The sequence below is a fragment of the Remersonia thermophila genome, chromosome 1 (genome assembly GCF_042764415.1).
Source record: "Remersonia thermophila strain ATCC 22073 chromosome 1, whole genome shotgun sequence".
Lineage (NCBI taxonomy): Eukaryota > Fungi > Ascomycota > Sordariomycetes > Sordariales > Chaetomiaceae > Remersonia > Remersonia thermophila.
Genome location: NC_092217.1, coordinates 3,790,918 through 3,814,794, shown reverse-complemented (window position 1 = coordinate 3,814,794; position 23,877 = coordinate 3,790,918). Strand labels below are relative to the sequence as shown.

At 59.9% G+C, this 23,877-nt stretch overlaps 7 protein-coding genes and 1 non-coding gene across 8 annotated transcripts; 3 read left to right on the top strand and 5 right to left on the bottom strand.

Annotated features, from left to right (window-relative positions):
* On the bottom strand, positions 1-1,092 carry VTJ83DRAFT_1065 (uncharacterized protein; the record flags this gene model as incomplete). Its single annotated transcript, XM_071007183.1, has 3 exons — positions 1-760; positions 834-928; positions 1,000-1,092. The coding sequence occupies 3 exons, from the start codon at positions 1,090-1,092 to the stop codon at positions 1-3; spliced, it is 948 nt and encodes a 315-aa protein (XP_070870418.1).
* A 644-nt stretch (positions 1,093-1,736) lies between these two features.
* Positions 1,737-2,072, top strand: VTJ83DRAFT_1064 (uncharacterized protein; the record flags this gene model as incomplete). Its single annotated transcript, XM_071007182.1, has 2 exons — positions 1,737-1,823; positions 1,887-2,072. 2 exons carry the CDS (start codon positions 1,737-1,739, stop codon positions 2,070-2,072), a joined length of 273 nt encoding a protein of 90 aa, XP_070870417.1.
* A 439-nt stretch (positions 2,073-2,511) lies between these two features.
* On the bottom strand, positions 2,512-3,843 carry VTJ83DRAFT_1063 (uncharacterized protein; the record flags this gene model as incomplete). Its single annotated transcript, XM_071007181.1, has 1 exon — positions 2,512-3,843. One exon carries the CDS (start codon positions 3,841-3,843, stop codon positions 2,512-2,514), a length of 1,332 nt encoding a protein of 443 aa, XP_070870416.1.
* Positions 3,844-4,221: 378 nt separating this feature from the next.
* Positions 4,222-6,389, bottom strand: VTJ83DRAFT_1062 (uncharacterized protein; the record flags this gene model as incomplete). Its single annotated transcript, XM_071007180.1, has 3 exons — positions 4,222-4,736; positions 4,810-5,676; positions 5,744-6,389. The coding sequence occupies 3 exons, from the start codon at positions 6,387-6,389 to the stop codon at positions 4,222-4,224; spliced, it is 2,028 nt and encodes a 675-aa protein (XP_070870415.1).
* A 990-nt stretch (positions 6,390-7,379) lies between these two features.
* VTJ83DRAFT_t8 lies at positions 7,380-7,481 on the bottom strand. Its single transcript has one exon. It is a non-coding gene; the product is annotated as a tRNA-Leu (tRNA).
* Positions 7,482-8,450: 969 nt separating this feature from the next.
* Positions 8,451-10,818, bottom strand: VTJ83DRAFT_1061 (uncharacterized protein; the record flags this gene model as incomplete). Its single annotated transcript, XM_071007179.1, has 3 exons — positions 8,451-10,581; positions 10,640-10,718; positions 10,779-10,818. The coding sequence occupies 3 exons, from the start codon at positions 10,816-10,818 to the stop codon at positions 8,451-8,453; spliced, it is 2,250 nt and encodes a 749-aa protein (XP_070870414.1).
* Positions 10,819-11,881: 1,063 nt separating this feature from the next.
* Positions 11,882-12,541, top strand: VTJ83DRAFT_1060 (uncharacterized protein; the record flags this gene model as incomplete). Its single annotated transcript, XM_071007178.1, has 1 exon — positions 11,882-12,541. The coding sequence occupies one exon, from the start codon at positions 11,882-11,884 to the stop codon at positions 12,539-12,541; it is 660 nt and encodes a 219-aa protein (XP_070870413.1).
* An 8,670-nt stretch (positions 12,542-21,211) lies between these two features.
* On the top strand, positions 21,212-23,646 carry VTJ83DRAFT_1059 (uncharacterized protein; the record flags this gene model as incomplete). The annotated part of the gene is made up of 3 exons (XM_071007176.1): positions 21,212-21,234; positions 21,320-21,726; positions 21,782-23,646. 3 exons carry the CDS (start codon positions 21,212-21,214, stop codon positions 23,644-23,646), a joined length of 2,295 nt encoding a protein of 764 aa, XP_070870412.1.
* Positions 23,647-23,877: the final 231 nt, after the last annotated feature.

The window sequence follows — 23,877 nt, the reverse complement described above, 5'->3', positions numbered from 1 at the left end:
TCAGAAGCGGTGGCTCCTCTGCTTGTTGGCCCGCCACGCCGTGTACCCGACATAGACGCCGCCGAGGACCAGGAAGAAGAGGAAAATCTTGGTAAAGAACCAGGTCCAGCTGCCGCCCTCCTTCGAGACCAGCTTCTTGACGCGCCCGCTGCTCGACGCGGACTTGCCCTGGGTGGGCGGGGCTTGGTACAGGTTCTTGGCGTTGATGGCGATGATGTCGTGGTTGTCGCTCAACTCGCCCGTCTCGGCGCTGAAGCCCAGGTAGGCGACCTGCGGGATGGCGGGAGGCTGGTGGGTCTCGAAGCACAGCGTCCACTCGCCCTCGGCCTTGTACTGGAGCTCCAGCTTGAGGAACTTGTCCTGGAAGTAGGTCAAGCGGAACTTTGTCGGGATGCTGGCGTGCCGGATGCCCCGCGCCGAGCAGCCGGCGAACTCGGTGTCCTTGCCGTCCGTGTCCTTGTCGTACGCCGTCTTGCCGTCGCCCACCATGGCCATGACGTAGGGGAACACGACGCCCGGGCGGTTGTTCTTGTACGTGTCGAAGAAGATGCCCAGGCCCTCGAACCGGTCGCTGCTGCCGAACACGGGCCCGGCCTTGCCGCGCTCCTTGGTGAGCCACATGGCGAAGCCGTCGCCGTAGAGCGCATTCTTGCCGTGGATCTTGAATTCCACCTCAATCTCCCAGTTGGTCGCCGTGAGGGGCACCCTCGAAAAGAGCCACCCGCTTTGTGACGGGTGGTCGCTGGTGAGGCGGATGTATCTGCGGGGGAGGGAGGGGGGCACGCGTTAGGTCATTGAAACCCGGTCATGTGTTGGACGCTTGGGAGCCATACTGATCGGTGCGGACGATGGTGTCGCCTCCAAAGTCGTACCACCGGCTCTGCATGTCCGAGTCGAGGTACGGCTGGACCAGAGTGTGCGTTCGCAGCTAGAATAGCCATGCCCCGTCAGCGCCGCCTGTCCCCGACCAGAAACCGCACAACGTCAGGGCAACCGCACCCCAATGCTCTTGATTTCCCCCTCGTCCAGCGCGTTGGCGCCCTTCCAGGCCAGCGTGGCCAGCCACAAGGCCGACAGCGTCGACTTCCACATGTTGCCGAATGCGACTCGAAAAACCGGCGACACGGCGTGCGTAGGAATATCGGCAGAGAAAGAAGGCTGCTCGTTATGTGCGGAAGATAACCGATGTCCGAATGTTGCCGGACAAGCTCGTCACGCGGCGCTCGGCCCTCCCGAACAGAGAAGAGGAAAAACAGAAAAAAAAAAAGTAGGAAAACCCCCAATCGGACAGTCCAAAGGAGCGCGCGAAAGCAGCCGTTCGGGACGATCAGCCGGCCAGAAGCTCGTGGTGGGCAGGCTGTCGATTCTTTGGTTCCAGCAGAGCGTGTTTGATGGATTACCTTAGCTGGCCTTTTCCGTTAGGCGCCCCCCTTGCACTGGCGTTGGCCCCGGCGTTGATGAAGATACCCTGGTCCGGGGGGATGTTGCAGCCCCACACCACCTCCAAGCCCGTCCTCCGTTGTGGAGCTCGACTGCGCCCCCTCTCGGCCCGAGCCCAGCCACAGCCGCCGATAGCATGCGCCACACTTGGTAACTTTTACCCGGTTTCACGGCTTCACGGTACTCGAAAGCTTCACCTCGTCCACCACCAAAGTCTTCCAAGCCGCCCTGAAACCACCCGTTTTGCGCGGATTCCAGCTCCCCATTCGGCCACAACCAGTATCCTCGTCGCAGCCATGTCCGAGTCCGAAGAGGTCAAAAAGACCATCATTAAGATGGCCCTGGCCGAGACCAACACGAACAATGCGCGGCAGCTGATGACGGTCGGTCAACCTTCAAGCCATGGTAGCCGGCCCGGTCGAATCCCTCGCTGACAAGCTCAACAGAGCATCAACAAGAGGTGCTTCGACTACTGCGTGCCGACCCCTGGGTCCTCCTTCTCGGACGGCGAGCAACAGTGCGTCAAGGCCTGCATGGAAAAGTACATCAAGGCTTGGAACGAGGTCAACGCCGCCTACCTCCGGAGGATACAGCAAGAGGTTGGCAACCAAGGTCTCAACATCAGCAACTAGGGAGATTAGGAGGGCTGTGATGATGGGCGCTCCGGAAGTGTCACGGTGGGAAACAACCTACCTAACATTGGGCGAGGGGCGTGAAGACGGACGGCCGCGACCAGAACGACAGCGAGGATGACGACGAGTCTGCGAGGCCGCTCGCGGGCTCCACGACGGAATGGATGGGAAATTCATGACACAGGAACAGGAATGGGCGTGCGTGTACGATAGATGGGGTCGATAGACGGCTTGGGCATATTTTATTACATCTGAAATCGGGTATCACTGGTCAGCCTGAGGGGGGGGGGGGGGGGTGGAGGCGCGATGTATTCCCCTCCCCCTCATGGCACGACGCAACTTCTCTAATGCAAACACATAAAATCCATGAGCACGTCGGATCGTCCCGGAAGCCTTTCCTAGGACAAGCCATCCAGAAAGCCCAGAACCCCCTCCATCTCTACGGGAGATCCCCTCCCCCGTTCTTCTTCGCCTCCTCGGCCGCCCTCTTTCTGGCGAGATACCTCTCGCGAGCGCTCGAGATCTCCTCCTCCGTCTTCCGGCTCTTGGCCGACATCTGCAGCTTGGCCGCCTCCTGCTCCGCCTCCTCCCTGGCCCTCTTCCGCGACTCCTCCAGCTGCCTCTCCAGCATCCTCGCCTGGCGCTCCAGCATCGCCCGTTTCCCGCCTTCGGCATACACCGCCCGTGCCCGTGCCTCCTCGCGCGCCTTCCTCTCCCTCTCGGCCCTCGCCTCCGCCTCGGCCGCCAGCTTCCTCTCCCTCTCCTTGTCCAGCTCGGCCTGCTTCCTCGCCGACACGTTCAACCCTCCCTTCAAGAGCTGCCTCTTATCCACCACCTCCCCGTCCTCGTTCACCATCACGTTCCCGCCCATGGCGTTGATCTCCTTGGCTAGCTCCTCCGCCGTCTTCTCCTGCACCCCGCCGTCATGATCACCATCCGCCCCCGCGGCAGGGAGCTCGATCTCGCCCCTCGCCGCCTTCTCCAGCAGCTCGTGCTCCTTCTCCTCCCGCGCCAGCATGCCCTTGTAAAACCCCAGCATGCCCTTACCCTGGGCCCTCTCCTTCTCCTCCTCCTCCTCCCTCTTCTTCTCCTCCTCCCGCATCCGCCGCAGCTCCTCTTGCTTGCGCCGGTACGCCTCCGTCACGAACTTTTCCTTGTCCTCGAACTGGCCCCCCTCGGCCTCGCGCTCTCGCTGCAGGCGGCGCTCCTCGTTGAGCTGCCTGTCGCGCTCGCGCTGCTCCGCCGCCGCCTTCAGCGCGTCAAAATACTTGGGCTTCTTGGCCTCGGCCGCCGAGGCCTCCTCGCTCGCGGCGCGCGCCGCCTTGCGCGCCGCCTGGATCTTGTCGTAGGCCGCGTCATAGTCGTATATGGAAGGGTCGAGGGCCTCGGCGGAGGAGGCGTGCTTGTGGGAGGTGAGCGCGCTGGAGAGGTCGCCGTACGGGTTGGCGGCAGATGCAGCAGAGGTGGACGGAGGGTTTTTGGATCGTGGTGGGTGGGCTGGGGGCCGGGAGGCGTTGGGTTTCTTTCTCCTTTCGTCGCTGGCAAAGGTAATGGTGGTGATGGTGGTGGTAGTTGTGGTGTCGAGCTCTGTAATCTCGATTTCTTGAGGACCGTCTTCGTCGCCGGAGCCTTCTTCGGCGGGCTTCTCGAAGGCGTTTGGTTTTCTGTCGAAGGCATTGGGCGGTCTGCCCAATGCGTTCGGCTTTCGTGGTGGCGCGGGTTTTGCTGGGTTGGCCTTTTTGAGGCCAAACGATATGACTGGTTTGCTCATGATGCTGGTGCGGTGGTGCTGATGAAGGAAAACAAGAAGACAAGGTTGACGGTGTACTATTATTATTATTATTATTATTTTGGCGACAAGGGAACGAACTGGCCAAGCGCGATGACGTCTGGCGCGGGCGGAAGCAAAGGGTTAGGGTTGTGCGTGGGAGCTGGGTGGGTCGATGGACCACCAGGCCAGGGCCTCTGCCTCCCTGTAGACCTCCTCCTCCCAGTTCCGGTCCCTTAACAACATCCAGCATCGACGGCCCGAAATGGTGCTATAGAGTACTATGGGCCTCGTAGAGGACGCGAATGCACGCCCGTGCTTGAGATTTATTTACCCTACGCACCACAGGGACTGAACCCCTGTTAGAGAGCTGCTTCACCTCTATCTCAACGTCTTCGACACCTTCACCAGCACCGCCCCCTCCGTCTCCACGCCCTCCGCATCCACCAGATGCACAAACCTCAACCCCTCCCTCAGCCGATCGACCCTCACGCAAGCCCACGCCGCCAGCGAATCCCTTCCAAACTCGTCATCCCTGATCAGGAACCTCACAAACGACAGCTCCGGCACCACTCCCCCCACGCCAACAAACTTCAACACCTGCCCGCCAAAGTCCGGATCGCACCCCTTCATGGACTTGGTCTTGGCCTTGTACTCGCCCTCGTGGGCTCGGCCCTGGTTGGCAAAGTCGGAGTGGGCACCGTGGCGCTCGCCGGGATCTTCGACATGGACTTCGACTTTGACGTAGGGGCGGAAGGAGGAGGGGTTGTCGTCGCCGATAGGTAGAGGGATGGATTGGGCAGCGAAGACCTCGATGGTGAGGTCCATCGTGTAGTGCTTGACAGACGAGGCTGGGGGGACGGTGCCGGCGGAGAGAGGGCGGGGGATGCGGTAACCTGAACGGGTCAGCCGATGTCGGCACGGGAGGGCAGCGGCGGGAGGGGCGGGGTGGAAAGTTGGGGAGCATACCCTCTGGCTTGAGGACATAACCATTCGTCCCGGCAAACATGCCCTCGTTCAGCATCATGCCCTCGTCCCAGCACTGCCAGTTCAGAGCAACGATCTGGATACCCTTGCGCCAGTACGCGGGCGGGTCGAGGTTGGACGAGCGAATGCGCAGGCCGGACGGGTACGTGCGCATCAAGAACCGACGGTTGTGCTCAAACAGCTCGCGGGGGGTCTTTGCGTGCACGTCCATGACTCCGCCCTCGGACAGCGAGAAGATGTGCGTCGGCATGCTCGCCTCGGGCTGCGTCAGGCTCTTGAACGACACGCCGCGCACGTACACGCCGAGCCGGCTCAGGGCTTGGATGATCTTGGAGGGCTTCTTGTTCTTGGCTGCTGCGCTGCCCGCGGGAGCAGGCGCGGCGGTGCTATCGCTAGGCTCGTCGTTGTTGCTGCTGGCGCCTCCGGGACTGTTGCTGCCCTCCGGGGGTGCGTACTTGACTTTGACGAGGATCTTGCCGCGCATCTCGGCGGGAGACGGGAGCTCCTTGGCGTCCTCCTTCGGCTCGGGCACCAAAAGGTCGCCCCAGATTTCCTTCATGATGGCTACCATGGTCTCCTGCTGCTCAGGGCTGCAGTGGACCTCGAGGCTAGCGATGAGAGGCGTGTCGGTCACGGCAAATCCGTAGTCCCGGATGGCCTTGCAGACCGAGCGGAACGACACCTCCTTGGTCAGCGTATAGCCGTGAAGGACCCGCGGCTCCCTCTGGCTCGGCCTCTTCTTCAGCGGTGCCGGGCCTGGGGCCGCGGCCGCGGTGGCAGGGTTCGCGCCCGGCGTGGCGGTCTTTGCGGCCGCTGCCTCGGCTTCTGGCGCTGGGCTCGGCTTAGGCTCTTTCATTCTTGTAAGCCAACGCTTCCCGATCATGACCGCTCCCGACGTGTGTGAGTGCGTGCTTACCCAACGTTGTCTTCTCCAGCCTGCTGCTCAGAGACAGCTTTCCCTTCACCTTGCTCAGGGTGCTCCTCTTCCCGCCCTTTCCGTCACTGCTGCCGCTGCTGCTGCTGGAGCTGCTGCTGGTGCTCGTTGTGCTCGCGGTGTCATCCCCTTCCGAGTCCGAGTCGTCGCCGTCCCAAACGTCGATCTCGATGCAGCGGCAGCCACGAAGCAGCACGTTCTTGTAGGCCTCTGCGCTGGAGTCACTCGACAGCTGGTTGCCAGTGAGATATGTGTTGTGGCTGGAGCTGATGAAGTAGGCCGACAGCGGCCATGAGAGATCCTCAGGGGTAGGAGGTGCGACAGCATGAGTAACGGGCGAGGTCATGTATTGCACGAAGGCGTCAAACCCCCACGGCTTTCCGCCCTCCAGCTCCGCAGCGCGCTCGGCGTCCGTGTCGCGCTGGATATCTTTGACGAAGGCGGCCGCCATCTCCGGGCTCCAGATGGTATCGCCGCCGGCGTGGGCAGCAAAGATCTTCTGGAGATGGGCGAGGACATTGGGGTGGAGGGTCTTGATGATGTGTACCTTGCCCGAGACGCCGCCACCCGCCTGGTGGCTCCCGTCAGGAAGAGGATGGGCGGCCGCCGCTTTGCCAGAAGATGCCATGGTGCGTTTGATGTTGCTGTGTGACGTTATTAGCCAAGTTTGCCAGCTTGACGAGTCTGGTGAGATGCTCAGAACAGGTACCTCAGGTAAGGTAAGGTAGGCAAAGCGTTGGGGGGAAAAAGGGGGCGATCGGGGGCTATTTTGGGACGGGGTTTCAAGGTTGCAAGTCGGCTGATTTACCTACATTCGTATCAGAGGAGGTGGTGCTACCCGGCTCCAAGAGCGTCCCGTAAGCAATGACTTGAGAAGAGAAGCAGGTAGGTAGTCAGGCTCCAAGCCCCGTCCTTCAGGCCTCCAGCTGAGGTTGCACGTTTTCAAGCTCAGCTTGTGTCCGCAGGAGCGTGAAGTGTGAAAGGGAGCTGAAACAGAGGGGGATGGAACTGTGCCGTAACCCACCAACCCCACCCGCAGGCCCAACCCAACAGTTCGCCCAGACTTCAGGGACCACACCCCGTCCCGTCAGAAAAGCCCAAGTCGGTCTAGTGAACCCCCAATGCAAGCTTCTCGAGTTCTTACCCCGCCGAGGGGAGCGGAGCTGAGCCCCGTGGAGGGTGGGGCTGCCCGGATAAGCGGTCTCGGCCCCGCGCCGAAACTACCTCCGTAGCATCTCCGGCCCTTCCACAGTGTTTGATGCTCCCCAAGACGCGACTTGGATGCCTCTCTAAGATCAGGAAGGTAGGTAGGCAGTTACTCCGTTGCTGACTTAAAAAGGCTGTTGGGCTTAGTGTCAGACGGGAACCGCCGCCCCCCCCCTTCTTTCCGTTTGTTGACAGAGAGTTGTTGCGGGGAAACTGGTTGAACGCCAGATCTCCATAGCCGTGCCACATGGATGGTTGAAGCCGGGCTTCGTGAACCATTTCACTAGAGAAACCCGGCGAAAGAGCAAAAAATGAAAGAAAAACGACGCGCCTCGTCAAAGTCCCTGCTGCAGACTTGAGAACAGGGTGGATGTTGTTGGAAAGGATCAAAAAATAACAAACATAACAAACATGACAAGGACGAGATTCGAACTCGCGCGGTTTCCCACTGGTGTGATTGCAGCCGAAGGCTGAAATCCTAAAACCAGCGCCTTAACCACTCGGCCACCTTGCCAAACTGTTGTTACAATTCGCACAGTTTCGGGCTCCTGAGCCTGTAACTCGGGGACAACCTGAGCGCTGCCAACTGAATGACCCCCCCCCCCCCCCTATTTCTCAGCTCCTTGGGTCCTTTCCAACACGCGCAAGAAACTTTCCGCCCGCTTCCACTGTGTACGTAATGAGACTCAGTTCCGAGCCAAATAAATTGGGAGCGTTCTCTAACCCGATACCCTATCCACCTTGGATCGGACCACAATAGCAGAGAACGCACCACCGCGCGGGGTGAGAACCCCTAGTCATTGCGGCGTTCGCGGTCATGCTTGGGATCGCCCCTCATGGCTTGGTACTTGTGAACTTTTCTATGATGCGCCTTGAGCGTTTGCCAATCGGGGGAAAGACGTAGCAGCTGTGCTCAGCTTCCTCCGGTTGGTCGATGTCTCCCCTTGCCAGGGTGGAAAGTTGAAACTGCTGGAGGGAAGGTGAAAGCATGGCGATGGGTGAAATTGGTGTCGCCGCGAAAAAAAAAAAAAAAAAAAAAAAAAAAAAAAAAAAAAAAGGATGCTCGCGAGTTGAGTGAGACGACAATGGGATGTAGAACAAGTTTGGGACGAAGTCCCGGCGCGCAGAACGGACTTGGGAGGGAGCAACGGCGCAGGTGACATGGTCGACTCTTGACTGCCACAACACACGACGAGAATACTGAGTGAGAGCGGCTTGGGCATAAACCACGCTAAGATTAGCTGCTACGCGTTCGGCCATTGATGAGATGATCCCCCCAGAGCCTACCCAGATCGACGAGAACCCAAGAAACCGAAACCATCCTCCATCCTCCAATATGGCCGAGAGAACGGACGCCTTACCCAGCCCTGATGATTCCCACCCGCTGTGCTGCAACTCCTTGTTCGAAAACATCCGATCCAGTTTACCCACACTCCATGACAGCATCGTGATAACCATCACTCACCCCCTGGCTCCCCCCTGATCAATACTGCCACAAAACCCTGTGGTAGACCACCCTTGCGCCAAGCATTTTATACTCATACCCCGTAATCCACGAGTCGTTCGTCGGCAGCTTTGCAAACACGCTCGCCCCCTTCCAGACCACCACCTGCTCATCCATCTCCCTGGCTGACCTGCTCACCAGGATCCGATCCGCCAGATCCGGCCTCTTAAACTTCAACCTCTCCTCCAAAAACGGCGCGAAATGCGGCACCTTCGCCCCGCCGCCAATCACCATGATACTTCCCAGCAGCTCACGCACCTTCTTCTCGTCTCCCTTGGCTGCGTGCTGGATCGATGTCAGAATGGCTGTGTCGAGCGGTGCGATGGGCAGCACCGAGTCGCGCTCAGCGGCGAGGGACTTGGGGCTGCGTTGTTGTGGTTGGGATTGCAAGGGCCCGTCGAAGGATGTGCCAGGGATGACGGACGTGCCGTTGGGCGGGGCCGGAGTGCCGCCGGCGCGGGCGCTCGGAGCGGGACTGCCGAGGTCGCGGGAGGAACCGAAGACGTAGGGGGGAGGGACGGGCGTGCTGGTGCCGTCTGGGGCGGGCGAGGGGGCTTTGGAGGTGCCAGGGGTGCCAGTTGCGTCGCCGTTGCGGGAGAGGAAGCTGAGGGCCTGCGTTGTGCGGTCTTTGCTGGGGGTTGCGGTGCCGGCAGGAGCGGCGTCGACGGGGATGGTGGTCTCGGTGACGGAGGGTTGGATGGCGGCGAGGATGGCCAGCTGGGCGGCCGAGCCTGGGTCGTCTGGGAGCTCGACATCGTAGGCGTTGTAGGAACGATCGATGAGCTTCCGCCGGCCACGGAGCTTGGTCGAGCTGTCAAAGATGGACGGGTCGTAGAGCCCCATGGGCGCCAGGATGACCTCGTCGTAAAACTTGAACTGGTACTTGCGCGTGGGCTGGTTTGGCGCACGCAGGTGGAAGTCCCAGGCCTGAACCGAGATGTTGGCCTGCGACAGCGTACAGTACTTGAGCTTGAGCTCCTCGGCGAGCAAGAAGTCGTAGCGGCGGCGCAGGTTGATCTCCTGATAGGGGAAGTTGTCGTAGAGCATCATCTTGATGAAGGTCTCGGTGACATCGTAGCCGCCGTACTTGAGGTTGATGCGAGAGTCCTCGATACAGAGACCGTCTTCCACGCACGTGATGGAAGTCTTTTGGGCGCCGACATCCACGACGCAAGCCTGCGTGTATCCAGCGCCAAAGGTGGCGGCCATGCTCTCCTGGATGAATGACACGCGGCTAAACTCGAAGAGCTCGATGCACAGATGCAACAGCAGCTCGACGTAGCGCTTGTCGTAGAGATCCGGGATAACGATGACGCAGCTGTACTGTTTCCAGTCGGCCCTGCGCTTCAGACCCAGCTCCCAGCGGAACGCCCGGTCGAGCAGCGTCTCGAGGTCGTTGAACAGGTGCGCCCTGGTGTCGTAGTCGTCCTCGTTCAACCAGCCGTGCTGGATGGGCCACCACACCCGGTACTTGGGGTTCGAGTCGTCTGGGACGCGCAGGGCCTGCTGCCCGATGAAGACGGAGGAGGAGACGGGCTCTCCGTCCTTGGGCGGGGCGTTGACGTCGGTCCACTCGACTTGAAGAGGGTCGTTGTGCTGCGAGATGATCTCGGGCTCGGTTCGCCGGTTGAAGTTAACGACCAGGTCCTTGGAGTTGGGCAGCACCTTGCGTTTGTTGGCGCGCATGTCGACCTTGAGGTCGTTGCACATCTTTTGATACTTTTTGGACCACTCCTCGCCGTGTTGCTGATCCATGCTACGGGCCTCGAACTGGCGACGCGGCAACGCCTCGTGGATCTCGGACTCGGTTTGCGGGTACCGGGTGGCCAGGGCCATGGGGATCGTTTTGGGGAGAGCGTCGCTCGCAAAGCCGATGCGCAGGTTCTGACTCCCCGGGTGCAACACGATGATCTTGGAGGGGTCGGTAAACGCCGTCGAGGTGGCAGGCCCGTCGTCCCCCTGGAGCTCTTCTTCGGGCAATGGAACCTCGCCATTGGAGTTATTATTCATCGCCCGGTCACGGTCTTTCGCATTCTGGACTAGCCTTTCCCGATTCGCCTCGGCCTGAAGTCGATACGAGAGGATCTGGTCATCGCGCTTCATGTAGTCTCTGGGTGATATCGTCAGGCAAAAGCCACCACTGGAGAGGATCCGGCGTGAGGTCTCACGTGTAGTAGTTCTTCTGGTTGATTGGCGGCACGTCAGGCCAGCTCGTCTGCTTCATGCCATTGTCGGTGCGTTCGAGCCCTAGATGGATGCATAGTCAGCATTGTCGGACTCTGTTTGGCACATCCATCAAAGACTAACCTTCCCGTAGGAGGACGCGATCGCTAACTTTGCCCACCATCCTGTGTGCGTCTCGAGATCAATAATGGACGCGGAGCGTGGCGAGGGAGATTGTATCGGGTCCGATGAAGAAGAACAGTGCTATAATAAAATAGAAAAGGTTGAAGTTTCGATATTTCGAGATGGGTTTGGTTCGTTGGTTTGCCCTTGAAGAATGGCGGGGGGATTCTGCAACGAGACGATGATGCCGCCCGGAGGATTCCACTCAATTCACGCGTTTTGTGAGATGGATGGCTGGCGAGAGCGTGGAGGCTGCGCGGGTGTTCGTCGTGGTCGTCAGGTGTTGGGAGATTGCCTGTATGCTGCGCTCGTCCACGTCTCGTCCTCGCCCAGCGAGGTGTTCCAACTGCGGTGTTCGAGCTGCCGAACACGCTGCTGCGCCAGAGTCCCGCGAAGTTCCAGCCCCTGTCAGCGGCAGGCCGTCTGCCAAGTGCGGGCTAGCGCGCAATGGGACTAGCGCGTTGTCTTCGCGCTCAACTTGCTGGGTGGGTCTTCCATCCGCCCTACCTACTGTGTACATACGGGCAGTAGTTACAACGTGCATACTACGCAGCACAGCTGCAAAGGGTACATACAGCCTATCTCGACCGGAAGGCAGCCTATTTCTGGACAACATGAAGACAACAGAAATTTCATTGTTCTAAACTTGGCCAATTCATACATTGCACGTTTGCAGGAAGCCTACTTACGCTGGCTTCAGTTCCATATCCACCGTAGAGGAATGAAGATGGCGCCAACCGAGTTCCAGCTGGCACCAACGCCCTGGCAGCTGTCGATGACGTCGCCACTTACGCATGACTCTCTCCCGCTCGACTGGGCCCGTACAAGGCAGCACTCACCAAATTCCCAGGTTTCTCATTCTGGCCACGTTGTTGTGCTTGCTTCACGGCACTTTAGGAGAGCTCAGAGACTTTGGGTTGCACGCCGCTCGCGCTTTCAAGGGAGCAACGCTACGACTTCGTACACCTGGGTTGAACGATCCTCCTCGCTCCCAACAACTCCGCATACTGCGTACAGCCAGAAAGACTGGTATCCTGTTCCCGGCAATAACAACCTGAGTCAATATGCCGCCAATTCCGGTCCATACCAAGAGCCCCATCAACCCGGCAAAAGCTTCAGGAGTCACTCCAGAGACTGCCGCCCCGGCAGAGTCCAAGGACCAGCCCGCCTACGTCCCGGCCCAGACGACATCGTCACCAATCCAACCACATCTCTACGACTCGAGGTCGCTCACACCAACTCGTACAGTCCCACTTCATGAGCAATCCCCGCCGCCTCCGCAGCCAGGCGCCGTCCCCCGCCTACCCGAAGTTACGGGTACGGCATCATCACTCTCACCAGCAGCACCAACAACCAGCGCACCAGCCGCGCCAGCCGCGCCAGCCATCACCGCCGCACCCATTTTCCCACCACCACCACCACCACAGCTAGGCATCCCCCCGCCCCAGGCGGCACACAGCCAGCGGGGAACTTCCACGGCGCTTCCTCCGCCACCAGGCCCCTCGAGCCTGTACCATCCGCCCGGTGCCGGACCGTCTGGCGGTGGCGGCGCCTACCCGTCGCCTTATCAGGGAGTGGGAGGAGCTGGGAGGGGTGGCAGCGGCAATGAGGACGAGAATGATGGGATCCTGGGATCGGCGGTGCGGCTGGCAAAGGCGGCAGGGCAGAAGCTGGCGAGCGCCGAGAGCGAGATTTGGAAGAGGATCAACGGGGAGGGGAACTAAGGTGGGAGGGGGACGGCGAGAAAGCGAGGTCTGATACACAACCGTTGGTTAGGTTTGGTGATCGGGGGGTCTGGGTTTGACCCATGATCATTGTCGGCTGGCGGTGGTGAGCTTGCTTCCACAGTGCCGTGTCAGTGTTGAGCGTCAGGCTACGTGTTGATCAGCTTCCTGTATTGTTGTGTGATCAAAAGGTGATCGAAGGATGATGTCACTCAGTAGCTAGCCGTGCTGGCCAAGGTTGGTTCTCCGTCGAGACGTTCGGTTTATGATGCGGCAAAGTTGTGTATGATTCGCAATGAAGATCAGTTTGCCGTCTCTTCGTACGGCTCTTGGGGTGGCCTCTTGAACACGTTTCGGGTTAGCGATTCCCATAGTCTTTGTAGGGGTCTCTCATCAGATTCGATCCAGGACGTTGTGCGATAGGATTTCAAATGTTGCCAAGGAACGACACCAGACAAGCCACCTTAGGGCCCCTTCTGCTTGAAAAATCCAAGCTACCTCCATTGGGTACGTGACAACTCCCCCGCCATCATCTGAGTTCCCTCCGACAATGACTCGAACCCGAATGGACAGATCTCGGCCAAAACCCCCTCCCACTTTTGCCACACGCCGAGAGACACGTGAAACCCCAAGAGGAAAAGACCACCCAACCCGATACACTCCAAGCCGGTCATAGTTCTCTGATCCATTGAGGTATATACCAGTATACCAACCTAGGTACCTACGGGCACCTTACCTTGGGAGACGTGATGGTGGGTCCTCCTGACCGTCGATCCTTGCCCCCGTTCCTCTGGGAGAGGCTAGGCACAAACCCCAAACCTGCCAGTTGGTTCCTCTCATCCCATCTTTTCTTGCCACCAACTTCCCTCCGATCTTCTCGCGAACCAGCGCGACTCGGATCGGTTATCCGGGCTTGTGTGTAGCAAGAGGAATCCGGTGTCGGGGACTCGACGGATTGCACGTAAAAATGGAATGGAACAAAAGGATCGAATTGGGGTATTGAGAGGCAGAGTCTGGCTGTACATTTCCCCTCCCTCTCCGGATCCCCTTTGCTCCTCGGGTCCCCGGATTCTCGGCTAGCTGATAGACGCACTCCACACGAGGTATGATGGGCAACCGAGAGCCGATATCAGCCAAACCACGATAGCCATGCGCGAACGAGGATGGCCTTGGGGTTGTGCAGTGCCTCGGCCATCTGTTGCTATTGCTTTTGCTGCTTTTGAACTGGATGGCTTTGGAGCTGGAGGTGGGTAGGAAAATCCGCCACATACCTTGGTTAGAGCAAGCACAGCCAAAGACACAGCAGGTAATGTCGTAAATTTGAGGACTTGGAAAACCAGAGGGAGCAAGTATAAGAAGGGAGGACAAGTGAACCACAAAGGCCGGCCTAGTCCGGGTTTCCAAGCGAGCAGACGGGGGGTTCGGCCACACGTTCGTGACACTAGGACCCAGAAACGGTCCAAACGGTCTGCGTGCTAGACCCCCCATCACTACCTGATATGTATCACCAGTGGTACTCTTGAGGTACCTTGTGTCAAGTCTATCTGTGGTTTTCACATCATCGCTCTACCTCGCCTCTCCGATCGAAGCACCCCCCTTGACTGGATCGCCAAACCCAGAGAGGGCAACTTTTGTTCCACGTACTAGCATCCTGCTCTTCTCCCTCAAACAACCATGCACCACCCTTCCCATCTCTCTTGGTTTTAGTCATGTGTCTGAAGGCTCCGGTTGTACTTCAGTACAGTATCGAACGATTCTGTCTCTCTTCGTGCCTGTTCCCTACAGCTCAACGGCTTCAGGCTCTCGGGGCCCGACGGGACGGACATATGGATGGATGGATGGATAGATGGTTGATCGATTGGCCAGTGTGTGCAGCCCAGAAAAGGTGGCAGTAAGAGTATTTCTCCATTACCCTCCCCAACGTCATGGGGCCGCCGGGGTCCCCAGTCCGGGATATAGATCCTGGGGAGGGTCCCTCCAGGTCCGAGTCAGTTCCGCCGGAGTGCTGGGCGCAGCGTCTGGACCATGGGAGCCATCCAGACGGCATCATACCGCGGGATCATCGATGCTATCGGACGTAAAACGGTAAAGAAAAGGACTCCCTTGGTATCGAGCTGGCTAGATGGCCAGACAGCTAGAGGCTTAGACGGCGCGGGCTATGCCGTCCGTGTAAGAGATCTGCCGCTGCGCCGCGGCCTCTTTGCCTACGTCATTTGCCGGGGGGTGGCTTTTTGCTGTCCGCCAGAGCATGGTTCTGCGTGCTTGCCTGTTCCTTTGCTTGCGGGCTTCCTGGCAAGCTGAGCGGCCAGACTTGCGTCTGCTCCTCTACCCGCGATCCACCCGGTCCTCCCCTGTTCTCGGATGCGACACGAACAGGAGGATGACATATGATGGGCCGAGAGCTGACGGAGCTGTCATACACTGAGGTACTGTAATCCGTATTGGATGTCTTCGGCATCGTGAGCCAAGCTGGCAGCTTGAGAAGCAGCGTCACTGTTGGCCGATCCGGCTACATGGGCCCGATAGCTCCGTGTGAGCTAGACAGGCTCTCGTGCAAAGGACTGGCCGTAGACACAGGCGCTAGAAACAAGGGGGGGGGGGGGGGGGTGCCAAACTTCAGATGGACTAGCGGGACGGATTCCCGGCCTGACCTACTTCGCTCCAAGTACACGTACTACTAGTTGCCGAGCAAGGGCATTGCGGTAAACGCGAACAGGCAAGCCGGAAGACCAAAAGCCGTTGGGGGCAACGCCGTACAGAGCAACAGCGGAAGAACTGTCGATCCAGGCAAAGGCGTGGGGTTCGTCCACTCGGCCCCTCTATGAATCGCGGTTTCGTTTCCCAAGGTTCACGGCACCCACGCACTACGTCTTGCGTGCACGCTGGATGTGGCGTTCTCTATCCTTCCACCTGCCTAGTTTGCTCACGCCACACGTCGGGGGCATATCCTCTTTGTCTCTCTCTCTCTCTGCGTATCCCTCAAGGGCAGGAGGAGGGGGAGCCCCGACCAGCATCTCAACGACACGCCACTTCCATCCGATTGTTCGGCTCGTCTATCTGGCGTGCCCCGGGCCGCGCTCGGGCAGCGCAGGCACGCGTCCAGCATGCAAGAGATGGAGGTGGGGAGGGCACCAATGATCGAGGTCACTCGGCGGGGCCCACGGAAGATCGTGCGCGACACGCCTTCGGCGACTTGTCCCGTCCGGCCGACCCGAGGGGGTGGGGAGCGGGAGCGGAAGGAGGAAGGGCCGTTGGCGGCCTCTTTTCGTCCTTCAGCTACTGTTAAAAAAAGGGTCTTACGTGTCCTCCAAAGACCAACCCCCCTCATCACATCGGCGCGTGCTGTCGCCCATTGGTTCGGGGATCTCCATAAGAGGTGAGCTATAGGTGGTGCCGTGGGGATGGACGGGTAAGAGGCGACAGACTTTCCTAAAAGAGCGAGCATTGTCATGCGGACGGGGGGTTTGAGGAATCGGCGGGAGGAGGGAAGAGCCAACACGAGAGCACCCGCCCGTTTGTTGTTTGTCATTTCATGTCAAGCCGATTCAGGTCCAAGTGAATGGGCCCGATTGACCTTGACAATGACGCGGTGTGTGGGGGGGATGGACGGTACTGTAATGTACCGGTGGTGTTACGATGGGGCTCTACAGAGTAACAGTGATGGTAGGTAACTATTGACGAGCTGACACGAAACACAACCTGAACGTGAGGGCCCCGCAAGGTCAACTGGTGGGTGGTCGGAGACCAGGCAAGGCCGGGCTGGGCTGAACGAGGCTGCGCAGAAAGGCTGCCGGCGTAACTTGCCGGGCACACCGAAGGTCGCATCAGATCGGTGCGAACAGCCAGGCAGCCGTTCCTGAAGCGGCAGGGTGCGGTAGTGTCCAGTTGGTCGGTCGGTCGGACAGGGCCCTGACGGACAGGCTGATTTGATTTTGGATTTTCTTGGCCATGGGAGCCCTGCACCGAAGACGGTGTGGAAGCCGTTTGGAAGCAGACGAGGGTGGGCTGACGTGAACGCTTTTGTCCGAGCGCCCGGGGAAAGTGGTCCAGGGTTACAGGCTGAGGGGGTGTTGGCAGCGTTAGTGCGCGGGAGATGCGAGATTAGCAACGTCGGAGATATGCGAAATGTGGGCGCCTTTCAGGAATCCTTCTGCCTGTCCATCTCACTCGTGCATTCGTAGATCGTACATAGACAATAACTAACTAGCGCCCAGGAAAAGTTCCTGACGTACTTGTATGATCGCGTGGTTGCTCGGACGCAGCAAAGAGGCGGATATCGCCGCCTCCAATACTCCACACCGGGCATGTCGAGGAGCGTGCTGCCAACCTGAACAGAGAAACTGCCGAGTCCCATGGGTATTTTGGGCTGGGAAAGATGAAGACGTTGTGCTACCGCGCAGCCCTATAGCATAGCGCAGCCGTGGTTCCGTCGGGTCCAGGCCGGGCTCCCCCTGGCATCGTGCAGCTGAGAACGGATCATCTGGGTACCCCAGAAGGATGAACAACCAAAGGCGGAACACGAACAGAACAGAAAGTGGCCAGAGGTTTGCGCATCCGAGCTGCAGCGAACCTGCTCGCAGACCCGCGCAGACACGGAACCGGGCAATCTCTCATCTCGCTGCCGGCAGGCCAAGGAGCGGTGCAGACTGTCGGCCTCTCGGCTGTTGGTCAGAGAGAGCGAACGCACACCCAACCCAGACCTTGTGCGCCGATGGTAGCAGAAACGGCGGAACGGATGGGAATGGTTTGGGATGGGCGGCGCGTTACGTTGGATCTCGGTCGTCGCACCGCCACCGCGCCCAAACACCGGGCGATTGGGAGGGTGCTGACAAAGTAAGGGGCAACGGGGTTTCGGTACCAAGTACTGACACCGGATTTTGGGCGGTTTTGAGTCCCCACGATGCGTTTCGCCGGCAGTATGTTTTCACTTTTGTTGGGAAAGGATACCTAGACGGGTTGAACAAGAGCCCACCACGCAATCCACAACTCCAACGGTCATGCATGCAAACCAGGCCCGATGGTGGTCCATTCCGGGAAGCCGGAACCCCACGTCGCTGTTAGGTCCGGGATGCAGTACGGCCGCGGCCTGCTTGGTCCTCTGTACTGCGTAGTGTGGTGACGGTTGAAGGGAAGAGAGCGGCGCGGGCGGCGGAAACGGGAAGAAGCCGGTAACGGTCTCGGCTGTGCACGCCCAAGGGTGGCGATTGCGGCCAATTTTGTTCTTTTCTTTTCTGGATGGATTTCTCTCGTTTCTTCAACCCAAAAAGCTAAATCAAGCCAAAATCGCGAGACGGCGCGGCGTGTGTGGTTGCGGTGTGGAAGTCGGGCGGTGCGGTGCAGTGTGGAGGTGACATGGTGTCGTCTCTTGCGACAGATCTGAGACACGAAGCCCCTGTCGAATCCCTGTCGAATCCCTGTCATTACCCCGCTGATGAAGCTGACTCGGGCCCACCCACCGCGCTCTCCCGCCGACCCACATGCGGCGCTTGCACCTCGGGGTAGGTGGAACAAGCCCTGCTCCAGACCCTGGAATGACGGCCAATCAGAACAAAGTTGATACCCACCGCAACCCAAGCTCAAACGCCCGCAGGCTCCTTGCCGCGACTCGCGTCTTTCGTTCTCCAACGACAACCCATCGACTCTCCTTCTCGCTTCCTCGGCACCGCGTCGCGGAGGGTGGGAGACTCGCTCCCTTTGAACCACTCGCTCGCGATTCGCAACTCACAATCTTAGCTGCAGCTCGCAATCCGTAACACAGCCAGCAGCAACAGACCAAATGGGGACGTGATAAGGGGAAAAAAGAAGAGAGGGACTCGGAAACCCGCGGAACCCCCATCGCCACCATCCATCCGCCCTGTCCGCGACGGCGCTCTGCATGGTGGGGTCGGGTTGGAACGAGGGACGACAACCCTCCAGAGGAGGGATCGTTGGTACCTGGAACCCAAGTCCAAGGGCAGCCGTCGGTCAAGATCAGCGCGTCAGTCCCCCAAGATCTCAAATCATCTGGGCACTTTTGTTTTGCGCACGGTCGCCTCGCCCACCCGCTGCACGTCCACAGCCACGGAGAATGCAGACGCTCTGCAGATGCACTGCAGGTGGTACCGCAATGCCGGTGACGAGCTCACCAGCCAGCGCTTGAGGATAGACCTCGAGGCGAGGGTTGGCAGACGTGAACAAGGCGATATCAGGCTACCCATTCAATCCCATCCAGCCAATCTTGAAGGGACATGAGGGCTCCGGACCTCGGCGCATGACTCTCAGATGCACATGGACACAGACCGGTACGAGGAACGGATAGACGGATGGATGGGCTCAGCGTCCAGAGACGCTGGGTCTTCGGGACCGACCCGGGCGTGCCAGGTTTGTCGCTCACTCGCTCGCTCGCAGGCTCGTCCATCACGCGAAGTTCTTGGGCCGAGCCACAAAAAAAAAAAAAAAAATAAGCCAGGAGCGGTTCCGAAGCGGAACCTAGATCGACCATGACAAAACAGCGCCCGATGCTGGTGCCAAACATGTGCTCGGTCATGATCCACGGTGCTTGTTGTTGCTCGGTGCCCCGGCTGGCCGGAGCTGATGTCGTCGCTGTGGAGAGGGCGCGGGGACCTGGCTTGGCCCACGACTAAAAATGTCGTCTGCCCTGTTACCCTCTGAGGCTGGGGGAGCTGGTCGTGCTGTAACCCCAGGATCGATTCTCCTCTGGCGGATTTGCCGTGCGGACATGATGCGTTTGGCGTGCCAGGTTGGTTGGCTGCACAATCAATCAAACTTGGAGGAGCCAAAGCGACATGACGATATCGATTCCTCGATACTGCGCAGTCAGGGTTGAATTTCTCTTTTTTTTTTTTTTTTTTTTTTTTTTGTGGTCAATTGACGTTCTGTTGGGTACCACCTAGGTCCCCTCTCTCGTTTTCAGGTTCGCTCCTAGGGACGAGTCTAGGTGAGACAAGCCACCTCCCCCACCAGCTCGCCCACGCACAATGGGTCCCCCTGCTGAGTCGAGCCTCTCAGCCTCGACGGGTACGCCAAGCCAAGCAGGCTTTAGCGGCCCAAGTTCCATTTTCCCTCCCTGCACCCCCCTCGTCTCGTCTGGGTGGAACGCGCCGTGGTCAGGTACCCGTTTCTAAACGAACGACGTTAGGTCTCCTGCTTCCACGCCGGTTCTATTTTAGCTCCTCATTCTCATCCTGAAGTTCCCAAAGGCACATGGTGAGGCACCGCATCTTGCGTGTGGGATAGAGTACCTCCCCTGTCTTCCCTCCCTGGACCCGGCGTCTCCTCTGAAGTGGTCCCAAAGGGACATGCCGTCGCGATTCCAACGAGCCTCCTCTCCCTGGCGTGCTCATCCTCATGGTCCAAATCTCTTCGATGTATTCCGAGGGCGCAAAAGAGCCCTATGTGCCGTTCTGTGTCTTGATCTGGCTCACCCTTCCCACGAGGGCGGCCAGCGATCGAGGATATCTGCAGACACCAAGGTAAAACTGCAGAAGAAAAAAAAAACACCAGAGCCATCTTGTCTTGTTTCCGGTCGCCCCGTCATCTGCAAACCGGATGCTACCCTAGCCAGGCCATTGTATCCCTGCCCATCGTGATCCTTGCCGAACGTCTCCTTGGGGTCGGAGCCAAGTGAGATTTTCTCAGCACACCACCTGACCTCCCCTGGGGCTGTCCATCCTCTGGGCTGTAGGAGAATCCGGCTTGGCCCCTAGCGTACCGGTGTTCCGAGCCCAACCTTGCTGGGCCGTACGACGGCCACCCCCCCCCCCCCCCCCCTCCCTGGTTCCTGAAGCTGGGCCGTCCGGCCCGCGGTAGTTGCTGTCTTATACCCCGGGTCCTGCGCTCGACTCGTCATCCGGCTCTCTTTTGTTCCTTTTGCCTCGTCCTACCCACCAAACCTTTCGCGCTGGTTGTTCCATAGTCACTCCTTTGACAGTTTTCGTTCACACCCCTGGACCTATCGGCCCGCTGGTCTTATAATACCACAAGAGCTGGTTCTCTCCCGCGCCCGCGCACCCCGGACGAGCACCAGTTGTGGACCTGCCCTCGGCCTTTTTCTTCTTCTCTTCAACGTTTTTTCTTCTTTGGCCCGATTGTCCAGGCTCACCACATTCCTTTCCTTTGAACCCCGGCTCTAACTACGCTACCTTCGGCTGTCCGCTCCTTGACACACCTTCTCTTCTCACCAGCCCGCTTCGTTCGACCTTTGGTCCTCAGCAACATTGACGACGTATCACGGCCTTGCCCGAGTCTCTCCCTTGATCTCGTCACCACCACGACATAACCCGTCACTCCTTGATTTCGCAACCGCAGACCACCTCCGGTCTCTTCCGGCACCTCGACCCGCGATCGGATCGCTTCGTCTCGGACCAGGCCCCGATCTGATGCCCAGGACCCTGTCCCTTCGCGTGCTATAACATCCTGGTAAGTCAAGGCCGCGTCCTATCGGAGTCATGACACACAGTGCTCTCGCCCCGCTGGATCCATCCTCTCCCTCGCTCCCTTCCTGCTCTTCCTCTTTCCCCGGCGGACCTTCTGGGACCGTAGCTCGCCTCACCGGCCCTTCCCTGGGGTATACTTGCTAACGGTCCCCATGTCCGCGCTCTCGACCCCCCCGATCACTAGATTGCCATCATACTTTTGTTCTCTCTTTTTGCCTCTGATCCGCTCCCTATTATGGAAACTGATCGGACCCAACTGTATGCCTTTCATTGTTTAATGCTGCATCCTCAATCCTCTCGGGAATTCCGTCACTCACTTACACAAATGCATGAATGATTGCAGACGGCACGGCATTCAGATACCTTCCTTCACCCTCAGCGAACCCAGCACCAAGCTTGCAGGAGAGCATTCGCCCCAGCATCCCGCTCAGGATTTCGCCATGAACGGGAACACCACGCTTCCGCCCAGGACGGACTCCTTGGTGGCGTCGCATGCCGCATGGTCGGTACCGACCTCCCAAGGCATGAGGCCCCGTCCTGCCACCATCCATGAAGGCTTCTCCTTCTCCGTCGCTGGAGGGTTCGAGGGCCTTCCCGCTTGGGACCCGTCGGCCTGGCAGCAACAGCAGCACCACCACCACCAACACCACCACCACCACCAGCCGCCGCCTACCGCTGGCAGCGATTCCATCTCGTCCAGGCCCGTCTCGGTTCACCAGGACTTCTACCCGCCGACCACTCTGGAGAGCAGTGAGTAACCCCGACCAACGCGGGGCCCACGAGACGCTAACCAGGTTGCCGCCAGACCCGTGGCCTCAGAAGCCTTGCGATGCTGCCGGCATGGACATGTCGGGGTTTGATTCGGACATGATCGGACAGGCGTACACGGCCGACGAGGCGATCCCTATTCTCGACCTACGGTCCGGGGGCGCGCCGCCCTTGGATGGTGACTCGCTGACCTTTGACGGAGCGAACCCGCGCAGGATGTCCGGCTCGTCGTTTACCGTGTCGACCTCGGGCGGCATGTCCGAGATGGCTTCGTATGACGACTTCTCGACGACCCTCTCGGAGGCGCCGTCGCTCACCTCGGACTACCACCCTCCCGCTTCCAACCGGACGTCGATGATCTCGTCGACCCAGCTCTCGCCCGTGGCGTCGCCGAGGATGACACCTCAGAGCCGCTCCGAGCTGGTTCGCACGCAGAGCCGGGGGAGGGCCTCGCCGTCGCCGCGGCCTGGCGTGCGCGCCGCGCCCTACTCGGTCGATGGCGCCAGGAACAAGCGTTGGTCCACGGGTTCCTATGGCACCCTCGCCTCCAGCCGCCGCTCGCCTTTCGTCTACGGCCACCACGACGCCTACAACATGCACGCCCGCTTGACGTCGCACCACTCCTCCCCGACCATCGCTCAAGGCCAGCTCCCCCTGAGCTTCAGCAACCTCCAGGCCGCCCAGCAGAATCCGTATCTGTACGGCAACGCGGCGGCGGCGCCCCCCTTCAACCGCAACAGCATGCTTCTGCCCACCCAGCTCCCGTCGCAGGCATGGAACCACGACGCCCAGCATGCCGCGTTCCCTCACCACCACCCCCACCACCCCCACCACCCGTTCGAGAACCCGCCGCCGCTGCTGTCGCACGGCCTCTTCCGCATGCTCCAGAGCAATGCCGACCCGCACTCGCTCCACAGCCACTACGCCGACCTGTCGGACCCGCCCGACCTGTACGCCTCCTTGCATGAGGAGCAGGTCCCGCCGCCTCCCGAGGACATGAACCCGAGCGATCCGGATCTGGTGCCGCACGAGCAGGAGCTCCGCTTCGAGGGCGACCTGTACACGCCTCGCTGGGTGCGCGGCCACGGCAACAAGCGTGAGGGCTGGTGCGGCATCTGCAAGCCCGGCCGGTGGCTGGTGCTCAAGAACTCTGCCTTTTGGTATGACAAGAGCTTCACGCACGGCATCAGCGCCGCGACGGGCGCGCCCTTCCAGGAGCCTCAGGAAACCCGGCGCATGGACGGCAACCCGGACGTCTGGGAAGGCTTGTGCGGCAGCTGCAACGAGTGGATCGCCCTGGTCAGCTCCAAGAAGAAGGGCACCACCTGGTTCCGCCACGCCTACAAATGCCACACCCACCCCAAGATTAAGGACGCTCCCAAGCGCAGGCGGGAGGGGAACAACAACGCGCGCCCCTTGTCCTCGGCCTCCACCATGTCCAAGGCGCGCGAGCCGCTCACTCCGCAGATGACGCCGGCCATCTCAACCGCTGGCACCCCGACGCCGGCGAAGGCGACGACGGCACAGGCCCAACCCGCCCCGACCAGCGTTCCTATGCCGTCTCCCGGCCCGCAGCAGCAACAGCCGCCGCCGCCGCCGTCTCAGGACCAGGCGCACCCGCGCTCGCCTCTGCCCTCTCAACAACAGCAACCGCAACCGCAGCGTTCCCCGCTGACACCGCACCACCAGCCCCAGCCGTCCACGCCGCAACAACCTTCGTATCAACAGCCGCAGGTTCAACTTCAAGCCCCGCCCATGCCTCGCAGCGGCTACACCAGCCGGCCTCGGGCGTTCCCGCCACACTTGGTGCCCCCGCCGCCGCCGAGGTCGCCGCTCATCAACCCTGCCGCAGCGGCCGCGCTTGGCGTGGTTGCCGGCGGGGAGTATCCGAACATGATCTGATCTGATCGCCCCCATGCTCCAGGGCTTGAGAGGATGGGAATCGGGGGTTTGGAAGCGGCAGCGGTGGTGTTGTAGGGGGTTGGGGGGGTTCGGCCTGGGGAGAGAGGGTTGAGCGGTTGCGGTTCTCTCTTTTCTTTCTCTCTCTCTTTCTCTCTCTCTCACGCTCTCTCATCACTTTCCTTCGCCCTCTTGGGGGTCGCAACAACGCCCTCCCTCCCCCAAAGAGAGGTT